Source organism: Micropterus salmoides, unplaced genomic scaffold, assembly GCF_014851395.1.
Source record: "Micropterus salmoides isolate LMB-PRFRI ecotype aquatic unplaced genomic scaffold, ASM1485139v1 Ms_hic_scaffold_1657, whole genome shotgun sequence".
Classification (NCBI taxonomy): Eukaryota; Metazoa; Chordata; class Actinopteri; order Centrarchiformes; family Centrarchidae; genus Micropterus; species Micropterus salmoides.
Genome location: NW_024040771.1, coordinates 1 through 12,149, shown reverse-complemented (window position 1 = coordinate 12,149; position 12,149 = coordinate 1). Strand labels below are relative to the sequence as shown.

Sequence of the window (12,149 nt, the reverse complement as noted above, 5' to 3'; positions counted from 1 at the left end):
TCATGTCTCCGGTCAGAATGGGAAAGTGGAGTTTACCAAAGTCCGGGAGAACTTTTACATCGGCCTTTTTGTTGTGGAGAAACTGCTGCTGCCGCGGTCCGCCATCTTGTGTCTGTGTGCGCGCGCATGTGTAAACTACTCGGATTATTTACTGAGGTAAAAGTACCGCAAAGTAGAAGTATTCTTACTTTATAGCATCTTCTCCACACCTGCCTAAAGTGCATGTACAGTACTTTATATAAATACACACAATACCGTGTATATTTGATGTGATTGTGCTCACAACAATGAACTTCTGTTTAGCAGCATAAACACTAACCAAACACAACAAAATACGAGAAAATAAGAATAAAACACAACAAAGGCAAAAACGATCTCCTGTAAACCTCTCTTTTATGGGCCAACTTTACTTATTTTACGATTCTTATTTTGACACTCCAGGCCGGAAGTGGGTGTGTGATGACGTGTATTGTGAAGTCACTTCCAGTCAGTGGCTCCGTCCCCCTCTGGTCTCCCCTCTCTCTCTCTCTCTCTCTCTCTCTCTCTCTCTGTCTCTGTCTCTGTCTCTCTCTCTCAGGTGATGGACACTCAGAAGGTAAGACTCTGATCAATCCATGATCGATATTATCCGATTGTCGGCGGACAGAGACACAGACAGAGAAAGAGAGAGAGGATTAGCTAGCTGCTAGCTGTTAGCAGCCTCCACCCCCCCTCTCCCCCCCCCCCCCTCTCTGGTCGAGTCAGAATCAGTCTGAATAAAATTATTTAAATACAGTTTAGGTGTTTGTCTCTGCAGGTCTCTCTCACTCTCTCTCTGTCTCCCTCTCTCTGAGCATGCGCACACCTGGCATCAAGGTGCACCTTGTCACAGCTGTGAGTGCGTCAGGTCACACCTGAGTGATGCTGCTGATCTGATAAACACACAGCTCACTTGCAGCAGACACAAAGCTGTAGTTTGTTACCTGAAGCCTCACATCTGTTTAATAACAATTATTATTTTTAATTTTAATCACAGTTCAGTTACACAGTGCTTCATGTACAAGACACACATATGCAAATACAACCACATGATACAGGCAGATATGCACTGCACTGTCAAACTACTGCACTGTTAAACTCCTGCTTTGCATTGTCAAACTATTGTACTGCACTGTCAAACTACTACACTGTCAAACTACCGCACTGCACTGTCAAACTACTACACTGTTAAACTACCGCACTGCACTGTCAGACTACTGCACTGCATATTCAAACTATTGTACTGCACTGTCAAACTACTACACTGTCAAACTACCGCACTGTACTGTCAAACTACTGCACTGCACTGTCAAACTACCGCACTGCACTGTCAAACTACTGCACTGCCAGACTACTGCACTGCATATTCAAACTATTGTACTGCACTGTCAAACTACTACACTGTCAAACTACCGCACTGCACTGCCAAACTACTGCACTGCACTGTCAAACTACCGCACTGCACTGTCAAACTACTGCACTGCACTGTCAAACTACCGCACTGCACTGTCAAACTACTGCACTGCCAGACTACTGCACTGCATATTCAAACTATTGTACTGCACTGTCAAACTACTACACTGTCAAACTACTGCACTGCACTGTCAAACTACTGCACTGCACTGTCAAACTACCGCACTGCACTGTCAAACTACTGTACTGCACTGTCAAACTACTACACAGTTAAACTATAGCACTGTCAAACTACTACCCTGTCAAACAACACTGTCAAACAACACTGTCAAACAACACTGTCAAACTACAGCACAGTTAAACTACAGCACAGTTAAACTACAGCATGTGTTACATTCTTAAAATCAAATCTGTTACACTTCAAAAAAACTGAATTTTGTTTTTAAACTAAAAAACATATGTTTGTGTGTTAAACAGGAAGCTCTTCGCAGGATCATCAGCACATTAACCAATAAGAACGAAGAACTCCAAAACTTCCTGGAAACAGTTGACAACACACTGACTGGACTGCAGGTCAGCAGCTGATTGGCTGACAGGGCTTTGAGAGGAGGGAGAGAAAAAAATAAATAAATAAAAACTTAAGTAAACTTTGTTTGTCCAATCAGGTGGAGTCATGTAAGGTGATGTCAGAGCTGGAGGCGGAACTTGAGCAGCTCCGCTCCGCCCTAGAGGAGAAGGAGGCAGAGCTTTGTGGCATCATTAAAGAGGAGAAGCAGAGGAAAGAGGCGGAGCTTCATGTAAAGAAGCTTTTGTTTAACTTAAACTTTTTTCATTTTGTTGATTTGGTTGTTTGATTATATTTTTTTAAACTTCTGTTTGTTATCTTATTTTAAAATTATGTAGGGATCAGAATGCATTTTATGTAGGAGTTAAAAGATATGAATTACTAATGACATGTCAAACTTGAGGCAAAGTAAATATTTTTAATGTGTTAGAAAACCTTTAAAATTTTAATATTTTATGTTCTAATATTATAAAAGGAGAACATTGAAAGAAAATTATTAAATTTGCAGAAAGAAAATAATTTCTCATTTTCCCACTCAAGGTATTTTTAATTTCTAGCACATTTAAATAACACTTATCTAGAATCACTCACTAATGGCACCAAGCTGCTGGTCTGACCGTCAGGATCAGTCCAGGGTTCAGTGTCTGGCCCAAAGACACTTTGACATGTAGTCAGGAGGAGCCGGGGAATCGAACCACTAATCCTGTGATCAGTGGATGATCCACTCTACCAACTGAGAACATAGCTGCTTCAATGAACTCAGGTGTTCTCTGATAGTTCATTCATTAGTTAGTTTTCTATAGTACTTATCAGACTTGTTTGTGATTTTTCAGAAGCAGCTGTCGGAGGGAAAGTTTGCTCTGCTGTCGTGTGAAGAACTGCTTGAGTTTGCAAATCAAACGCTGACCATCACCAACGAAGAAGAATTCCTAAAGGTAGGATTGGGGGAAGATGAAGAAATACAAAGTGTCTGAAATCATGATTCATTCACTATTAAGCGTAAAAAAAAAGTAGTAACAAGCAAAAAAAATTCATTTAGATGATGCTTTTATCCAAAGCGACTTACAATTGCTATGTATATCAGAGGTCGCACGCCTCTGGAGCAACTAGGCGTTAAGTGTCTTGCTCAGGGACACAATGGTGGATGTGTCACAGTGGGGGATTGAACCCAGGTCTCTCCCACCAAAGGAATGTGTCTTTTCCACTGCCCCATTACAACTCCCCTATTTAAGGTGAATTTTATCTGTTTTCTCTTACAGGCTGCAAAACAAATCAAAGAAAGGTATGAGATATTTTGTCTTTCAGTGTGTCCTGACTGAATGCAATGAGGCGACCGTCAATGAGACAATCAGTGTTTTAGCAATGTAGCAGCTATACACAGCCATGTAGCAGCCACGTAGCAGCCATGTAGCAGCTATACACAGCCATGCAGCAGCCATGTAGCAGCCACGTAGCAGCCATGCAGCAGCCATGCAGCAGCCATGTAGCAGCCACGTAGCAGCCATGTAGCAGCCATGCAGCAGCCATGCAGCAGCCATGTAGCAGCCATGTAGCAGCCATGCAGCAGCCATGCAGCAGCCATGCAGCCGCCATCCAGCAGCCATGCAGCAGCCATGTAGCAGCTATACACAGCCATGCAGCAGCCATCCAGCAGCCATGTAGCAATTATACACAGCCATGTAGCAGCCACGTAGCAGCCATGTAGCAGCTATACACAGCCATGTAGCAGCCATGTAGCAGCCATGTAGCAGCTATACACAGCCATGCAGCAGCCATGTAGCAGCTATACACAGCCATGCAGCAGCCATGTAGCAGCCATGCAGCAGCCATGCAGCCGCCATGCAGCCGCCATCCAGCAGCCATGCAGCAGCCATGTAGCAGCCATGTAGCAGCCATGCAGCAGCCATGCAGCAGCCATGCAGCCGCCATCCAGCAGCCATGCAGCAGCCATGCAGCAGCTATACACAGCCATGCAGCAGCCATCCAGCAGCCATGTAGCAGTTATACACAGCCATGCAGCAGCCATGCAGCAGCCATGCAGCAGCCATGTAGCAGCTATACACAGCCATGCAGCAGCCATGTAGCAACTATACACAGCCATGCAGCAGCCATCCAGCAGCCATGCAGCAGCCATCCAGCAGCCATGTAGCAGCCATGTAGCAACTATACGCAGCCATGCAGCAGCCATGTAGCAGCCATGTAGCAGCTATACACACCCATGCAGCAGCCATGCAGCAGCCATGTAGCAGCCATGCAGCAGCCATCCAGCAGCCATGTAGCAGCCATGTAGCAACTATACACAGCCATGCAGCAGCCATGCAGCAGCCATGTAGCAACTATACACAGCCATGTAGCAGCCATGTAACAGCCTTGTAGCAGCTATACACAGCCATGTAGCAGCCATCCAGCAGCCATGCAGCAGCCATCCAGCAGCCATGTAGCAGCCATGTAGCAACTATACACAGCCATGCAGCAGCCATGCAGCAGCCATGTAGCAACTATACACAGCCATGTAGCAGCCATGTAACAGCCTTGTAGCAGCTATACACAGCCATGCAGCAGCCATCCAGCAGCCATGTAGCAGCCATGTAGCAACTATACACAGCCATGCAGCAGCCATGCAGCAGCCATGTAGCAACTATACACAGCCATGTAGCAGCCATGTAACAGCCTTGTAGCAGCTATACACAGCCATGCAGCAGCCATCCAGCAGCCATGTAGCAGCCATGTAGCAACTATACACAGCCATGCAGCAGCCATGCAGCAGCCATGTAGCAACTATACACAGCCATGTAGCAGCCATGTAACAGCCTTGTAGCAGCTATACACAGCCATGCAGCAGCCATGTAGCAACTATACACAGCCATGCAGCAGCCATCCAGCAGCCATGCAGCAGCCATCCAGCAGCCATGTAGCAGCCATGTAGCAACTATACGCAGCCATGCAGCAGCCATGTAGCAGCCATGTAGCAGCTATACACACCCATGCAGCAGCCATGCAGCAGCCATGTAGCAGCCATGCAGCAGCCATCCAGCAGCCATGTAGCAGCCATGTAGCAACTATACACAGCCATGCAGCAGCCATGCAGCAGCCATGTAGCAACTATACACAGCCATGTAGCAGCCATGTAACAGCCTTGTAGCAGCTATACACAGCCATGTAGCAGCCATCCAGCAGCCATGCAGCAGCCATCCAGCAGCCATGTAGCAGCCATGTAGCAACTATACACAGCCATGCAGCAGCCATGCAGCAGCCATGTAGCAACTATACACAGCCATGTAGCAGCCATGTAACAGCCTTGTAGCAGCTATACACAGCCATGCAGCAGCCATCCAGCAGCCATGTAGCAGCCATGTAGCAACTATACACAGCCATGCAGCAGCCATGCAGCAGCCATGTAGCAACTATACACAGCCATGTAGCAGCCATGTAACAGCCTTGTAGCAGCTATACACAGCCATGTAGCAGCCATCCAGCAGCCATGTAGCAGCCATGTAGCAACTATACACAGCCATGCAGCAGCCATGCAGCAGCCATGTAGCAACTATACACAGCCATGTAGCAGCCATGTAACAGCCTTGTAGCAGCTATACACAGCCATGCAGCAGCCATCCAGCAGCCATGCAGCAGCCATCCAGCAGCCTTGTAGCAGCCATGTAGCAACTATACACAGCCATGCAGCAGCCATGCAGCAGCCTTGTAGCAGCCATGTAGCAGCTATACACAGCCATGCAGCAGCCATGTAGCAGCTATACACAGCAATGCAGCAGCCTGTAGAAGCTATACACAGCCATGCAGCAGCCATGTAGCAGCTATACGCAGCCATACAGCAGCCATGTAGCAGCTATCCACAGCCATGCAGCAGCCTTGTAGCAGCCATGTAGCAACTATACACAGCCATGCAGCAGCCTTGTAGCAGCCATGCAGCAACTATACACAGCCATGCAGCAGCCTTGTAGCAGCTATCCACAGCCATGGAGCAGCCATGTAGCAGCTTTCCACAGCCATGCAGCAGCCATGTAGCAGCTATCCACAGCCATTCAGCAGCCATGTAGCAGCTATACAAAGCCATGTAGCAGCCATGCAGCAGCCTTGTAGCAGCCATGCAGCAGCCATGCAGCAGCCATGTAGCAGCTATACACAGCTATACACAGCTATACACAGCCATGCAGCAGCCATGTAGCAGCTATACACAGCTATGTAGCAGCTATACACAGCCATGTAGCAGCTATACACAGCCATGCAGCAGCCATGTAGCAGCCATGTAGCAACTATACACAGCCATGCAGCAGCCTTGTAGCAGCCATGTAGCAGCTATACACAGCCATGCAGCAGCCATGCAGCAGCCATGTAGCAGCCATGTAGCACTATACACAGCCATGCAGCAGCCTTGTAGCAACTATACGCAGCCATGCAGCAGCCATGTAGCAGCCATGTAGCAGCTATACACAGCCATGCAGCAGCCATGTAGCAGCCATGTAGCAACTATACACAGCCATGCAGCAGCCATGTAGCAGCCATGTAGCAGCTATACACAGCCATGTAGCAACTATACACAGCCATGCAGCAGCCATGCAGCAGCCATGCAGCAGCTATACACAGCCATGCAGCAGCCTTGTAGCAGCCATGTAGCAGCTATACGCAGCCATGCAGCAGCCATGTAGCAGCCATGTAGCAGCTATACACAGCCATGCAGCAGCCATGTAGCAACTATACACAGCAATGCAGCAGCCATGCAGCAGCTATACACAGCCATGTAGCAACTATACACAGCCATGCAGCAGCCATGCAGCAGCCATGCAGCAGCTATACACAGCCATGCAGCAGCCTTGTAGCAGCCATGTAGCAGCTATACGCAGCCATGCAGCAGCCATGTAGCAGCCATGTAGCAGCTATACACAGCCATGCAGCAGCCATGTAGCAACTATACACAGCAATGCAGCAGCCTTGTAGCAGCTATACACAGCCATGTAGCAGCCATGTAGCAACTATACGCAGCCATGCAGCAGCCATGTAGCAGCCATGTAGCAGCTATACGTAGCCATGCAGCAGCCATGCAGCAGCCATGTTGCAGCCATGTAGCAGCCATGCAGCAGCCATCCAGCAGCCATGTAGCAGCCATGTAACAGCTATACACAGCCATGCAGCAGCCATGTAGCAGCTATACGCAGCCATGTAGCAGCCATGTAACAGCTATACACAGCCATGCAGCAGCCATGTAGCAGCTATACACAGCCTTGTAGCAGCCATGTAGCAGCTATACGCAGCCATGCAGCAGCCATGTAGCAGCCATGTAGCAACTATACACAGCCATGCAGCAGCCATGTAGCAACTATACACAGCCATGCAGCAGCCATGTAGCAGCCATGTAGCAACTATACACAGCCATGCAGCAGCCATGTAGCAGCCATGTAGCAGCTATACACAGCCATGCAGCAGCCTTGTAGCAGCCATGTAGCAGCTATACACAGCCATGCAGCAGCCATGTAGCAGCCATGTAGCAACTATACACAGCCATGCAGCAGCCATGCAGCAGCCATGCAGCAGCCATGCAGCAACTATACACAGCCATGCAGCAGCCTTGTAGCAGCCATGTAGCAGTTATACACAGCCATGCAGCAGCCATGCAGCAGCCATGCAGCAGCCATGTAGCAGCTATACACAGCCATGCAGCAGCCATGTACCAGCCATGTACCAGCTATACACAGCCATGCAGCAGCCATGCAGCAGCCATGTAGCAGCCATGTAGCGGCCATGTAGCAGTTATACACAGCCATGCAGCAGCCATGCAGCAGCCATGCAGCAGCCATGTAGCAGCCATGTAGCGGCCATGTAGCAGTTATACACAACCATGCAGCAGCCATGTAGCAGCTATACACAGCAATGCAGCAGCCTTGTAGCAGCTATACACAGCCATGCAGCAACTATACACAGCCATGCAGCAGCCATGCAGCAGCCATGTAGCAGCTATACACAGCATGCAGCAGCCTTGTAGCAGCCATGTAGCAGCTATACACAGCCATGCAGCAGCCATGTAGCAGCCATGCAGCAGCCATGCAGCAGCCATGCAGCCGCCATCCAGCAGCCATGCAGCAGCCATGTAGCAGCTATACACAGCCATGCAGCAGCCATCCAGCAGCCATGTAGCAGTTATACACAGCCATGCCAGCCATCCAGCAGCCATGTAGCAGTTATACACAGCCATGCAGCAGCCATGCAGCAGCCATGTAGCAGCTATACACAGCCATGCAGCAGCCATGTAGCAACTATACACAGCCATGCAGCAGCCATCCAGCAGCCATGCAGCAGCCATCCAGCTGCCATGTAGCAGCCATGTAGCAACTATACGCAGCCATGCAGCAGCCATGTAGCAGCCATGTAGCAGCTATACACAGCCATGCAGCAGCCATGCAGCAGCCATGTAGCAGCCATGCAGCAGCCATCCAGCAGCCATGTAGCAGCCATGTAGCAACTATACACAGCCATGCAGCAGCCATGCAGCAGCCATGTAGCAACTATACACAGCCATGTAGCAGCCATGTAACAGCCTTGTAGCAGCTATACACAGCCATGTAGCAGCCATCCAGCAGCCATGCAGCAGCCATCCAGCAGCCATGTAGCAGCCATGTAGCAACTATACACAGCCATGCAGCAGCCATGCAGCAGCCATGTAGCAACTATACACAGCCATGTAGCAGCCATGTAACAGCCTTGTAGCAGCTATACACAGCCATGCAGCAGCCATCCAGCAGCCATGTAGCAGCCATGTAGCAACTATACACAGCCATGCAGCAGCCATGCAGCAGCCATGTAGCAACTATACACAGCCATGTAGCAGCCATGTAACAGCCTTGTAGCAGCTATACACAGCCATGTAGCAGCCATCCAGCAGCCATGCAGCAGCCATCCAGCAGCCATGTAGCAGCCATGTAGCAACTATACACAGCCATGCAGCAGCCATGCAGCAGCCATGTAGCAACTATACACAGCCATGCAGCAGCCATGTAACAGCCTTGTAGCAGCTATACACAGCCATGTAGCAGCCATCCAGCAGCCATGCAGCAGCCATCCAGCAGCCTTGTAGCAGCCATGTAGCAACTATACACAGCCATGCAGCAGCCATGCAGCAGCCTTGTAGCAGCCATGTAGCAGCTATACACAGCCATGCAGCAGCCATGTAGCAGCTATACACAGCAATGCAGCAGCCTTGTAGAAGCTATACACAGCCATGCAGCAGCCATGTAGCAGCTATACGCAGCCATACAGCAGCCATGTAGCAGCTATCCACAGCCATGCAGCAGCCTTGTAGCAGCCATGTAGCAACTATACACAGCCATGCAGCAGCCTTGTAGCAGCCATGCAGCAACTATACACAGCCATGCAGCAGCCTTGTAGCAGCTATCCACAGCCATGGAGCAGCCATGTAGCAGCTTTCCACAGCCATGCAGCAGCCATGTAGCAGCCATGTAGCAACTATACACAGCCATGCAGCAGCCTTGTAGCAGCCATGTAGCAGCCATGTAGCAGCCATGTAGCAGCCATGTAGCAACTATACACAGCCATGCAGCAGCCATGTAGCAGCCATGTAGCAACTATACACAGCCATGCAGCAGCCTTGTAGCAGCCATGTAGCAGCTATACATAGCCATGCAGCAGCCATGTAGCAGCCATGTAGCAACTATACACAGCCATGCAGCAGCCTTGTAGCAGCCATGTAGCAGCTATACACAGCCATGCAGCAGCCATGTAGCAGCCATGTAGCAGCTATACACAGCCATGCAGCAGCCATGTAGCAGCCATGTAGCAACTATACACAGCCATGCAGTAGCCTTGTAGCAGCCATGTAGCAACTATACACAGCCATGCAGCAGCCATGTAGCAGCCATGTAGCAGCTATACATAGCCATGCAGCAGCCATGTAGCATCCATGTAGCAGCTATACACAGCCATGCAGCAGCCATGTAGCAGCCATGTAGCAACTATACACAGCCATGCAGCAGCCATGTAGCAGCCATGCAGCAACTATACACAGCCATGCAGCAGCCTTGTAGCAGCCATGTAGCAGCTATACACAGCCATGCAGCAGCCTTGTAGCAGCCATGTAGCAGCCATGTAGCAACTATACACAGCCATGCAGCAGCCTTGTAGCAGCCATGTAGCAGCTATACACAGCCATGCAGCAGCCATGCAGCAGCCATGTAGCAGCCATGTAGCAACTATACACAGCCATGCAGCAGCCTTGTAGCAGCCATGTAGCAGCTATACACAGCCATGCAGCAGCCTTGTAGCAGCCATGCAGCAGCCATGCAGCAGCCATGCAGCAGCCATGTAGCAGCCATGTAGCAACTATACACAGCCATGCAGCAGCCTTGTAGCAGCCATGTAGCAACTATACACAGCCATGCAGCAGCCTTGTAGCAGCCATGTAGCAGCTATACACAGCCATGCAGCAGCCTTGTAGCAGCCATGTAGCAGCTATACACAGCCATGCAGCAGCCATAGTAAAAAGCTAGAAACTGCTTTCATAATAGAACCACTTGCTGTGGGTTCCAGTTCCAGTGAAGGACACAAAAAACATCAAAATATTGAAATTGTAGAAAGGTAGAAAGATGGCACATAACTTTACTCACCATTCTTTTCCTTGAGTGGTTACCTCTCTGTCTGACAGAAACAGGTCCGGGCTCTGTTGACATCATGTAATGGACCGATGGTACCCGACGCTTGCATTCAGTTAGGACACGGCTTTTGTGTTTCATCCTGTTTACTGTCACTGTTCAGTTCTAGTCACATTTTAATTTTTGTATTGTAATTGTATTTGTTTGTGTTTATTTTTATTTTAACAGTCAGTTTTAGTTTTTTAATATTGATTCTGTTTTTTTCTGTCTCTTCTACCCTCACGTCTTCTCAGACACTTTCAAACTAACAAGTCAAAGTTCAGACTTACAAATGAATCACAGTTCTGAAATTATTTTCCTTTAAGCCACGCCCCTTAACAGTACTAACCCTCCCTCGCTGAAACCCCGCCACTTGTTGTTGCCAGGGTAACTATGGCTCCAGCTTTCCGGCTGACGACTCGTCTGGTGGTATCGGAAAACATGTCGCAATTTACAGTTGACTTCAGCGCAGAGAGGGCGGGGCTTCAACGACTTCAGTTCCTGCCAGGTGAGGAACACCTTTTTTAAATTGTCTCTCTTTGGTCAGTTTATGAGGGGATTTATTAGTTAGAGCAGGAAAGTACCTCTTTTTCTTGGTAAGAAGAATCAAGTTTTGCAATGACTGGGTCTGCTACGCAGCACCCCCAAACACACGCCATGGTCGGAAAAAAATTATTATTACAGACATCTTCAGTTTCCATGACAACTGAGCAAAGTCCACTGGAGATGAAGACAGTGTGAAACTGTTGAAAGCTCCAGATTCGTCTCGTTCACAGTATCTGACCTGTTCCCACAGTTCCCAGAGCACCAGAGATCGACGTCTCCAGTTATGTCATCCGTGACAACTCCATCACGGTTGCCTGGCGACCAGCTTGTGAGGCTGATGGTGACGGTGTCAGCGGACGAATTGAATTTTACGAACTCGAATACCGAAAAACAAATCACGACAGCTCACTGAGAGCCGCAGGAGAAACATGCTGGGAAAAAATCCCCGATATCAGAGAGACAAAAATCACCATCTCAGGTGAGGGGTCAGGTGTGAGGTGAGGGCTCAGATCTCAGGTGAGGGGTCAAGGAGACTATTTAAACTGTGATGTGGTCTTCCTGTGCTTCTGTTTCAGGGCTGAAATTTGACTCTCGGTTCGTCGTTGTTCGTGTTCGAGCGAGAAACAAAGCAGCCGCTGGCGAGTTCTCTGAACCCGTCGCCATAGAAACCAGAGGTGAACACATGAGTGAGATGACAAAAATGTTAGAAGTCCTCGTTTCAGGGCGAGAGCGATATAGACAGAATGAAACAAGTTACTGTTTTTCTACATAATATATACAAACATATACTGTAGGTATAGTGTGTGTGTGAGTATATACTGTAGGTATAGTGTGTGTGAGTATATACTGTAGGTATAGTGTGTGTGAGTATATACTGTAGGTATAGTGTGTGTGAGTATATACTGTAGGTATAGTGTGTGAGTATATACTGTAGGTATAGGTGTGTGGATATA

At 48.8% G+C, this 12,149-nt stretch overlaps 1 protein-coding gene across 1 annotated transcript; it reads left to right on the top strand.

Annotated features, from left to right (window-relative positions):
- Positions 1 to 450: 450 nt before the first annotated feature.
- On the top strand, positions 451 to 12,000 carry LOC119906536 (FSD1-like protein). The gene is made up of 8 exons (XM_038723907.1): positions 451 to 595; positions 1,909 to 2,004; positions 2,097 to 2,228; positions 2,830 to 2,931; positions 3,256 to 3,278; positions 11,037 to 11,158; positions 11,447 to 11,674; positions 11,772 to 12,000. Exons 1-8 carry the CDS (start codon positions 581 to 583, stop codon positions 11,966 to 11,968), a joined length of 915 nt encoding a protein of 304 aa, XP_038579835.1. The 5' UTR covers positions 451 to 580; the 3' UTR covers positions 11,969 to 12,000.
- Positions 12,001 to 12,149: the final 149 nt, after the last annotated feature.

Excerpts from the sequence above, each read along its gene's own strand:
- LOC119906536 (XM_038723907.1), top strand. Across the intron at positions 2,005-2,096 it reads ACACACTGACTGGACTGCAG|GTGGAGTCATGTAAGGTGAT; the intron begins GTCAGCAGCTGA and ends TTGTCCAATCAG. Across the intron at positions 2,229-2,829 it reads GGAAAGAGGCGGAGCTTCAT|AAGCAGCTGTCGGAGGGAAA; the intron begins GTAAAGAAGCTT and ends GTGATTTTTCAG.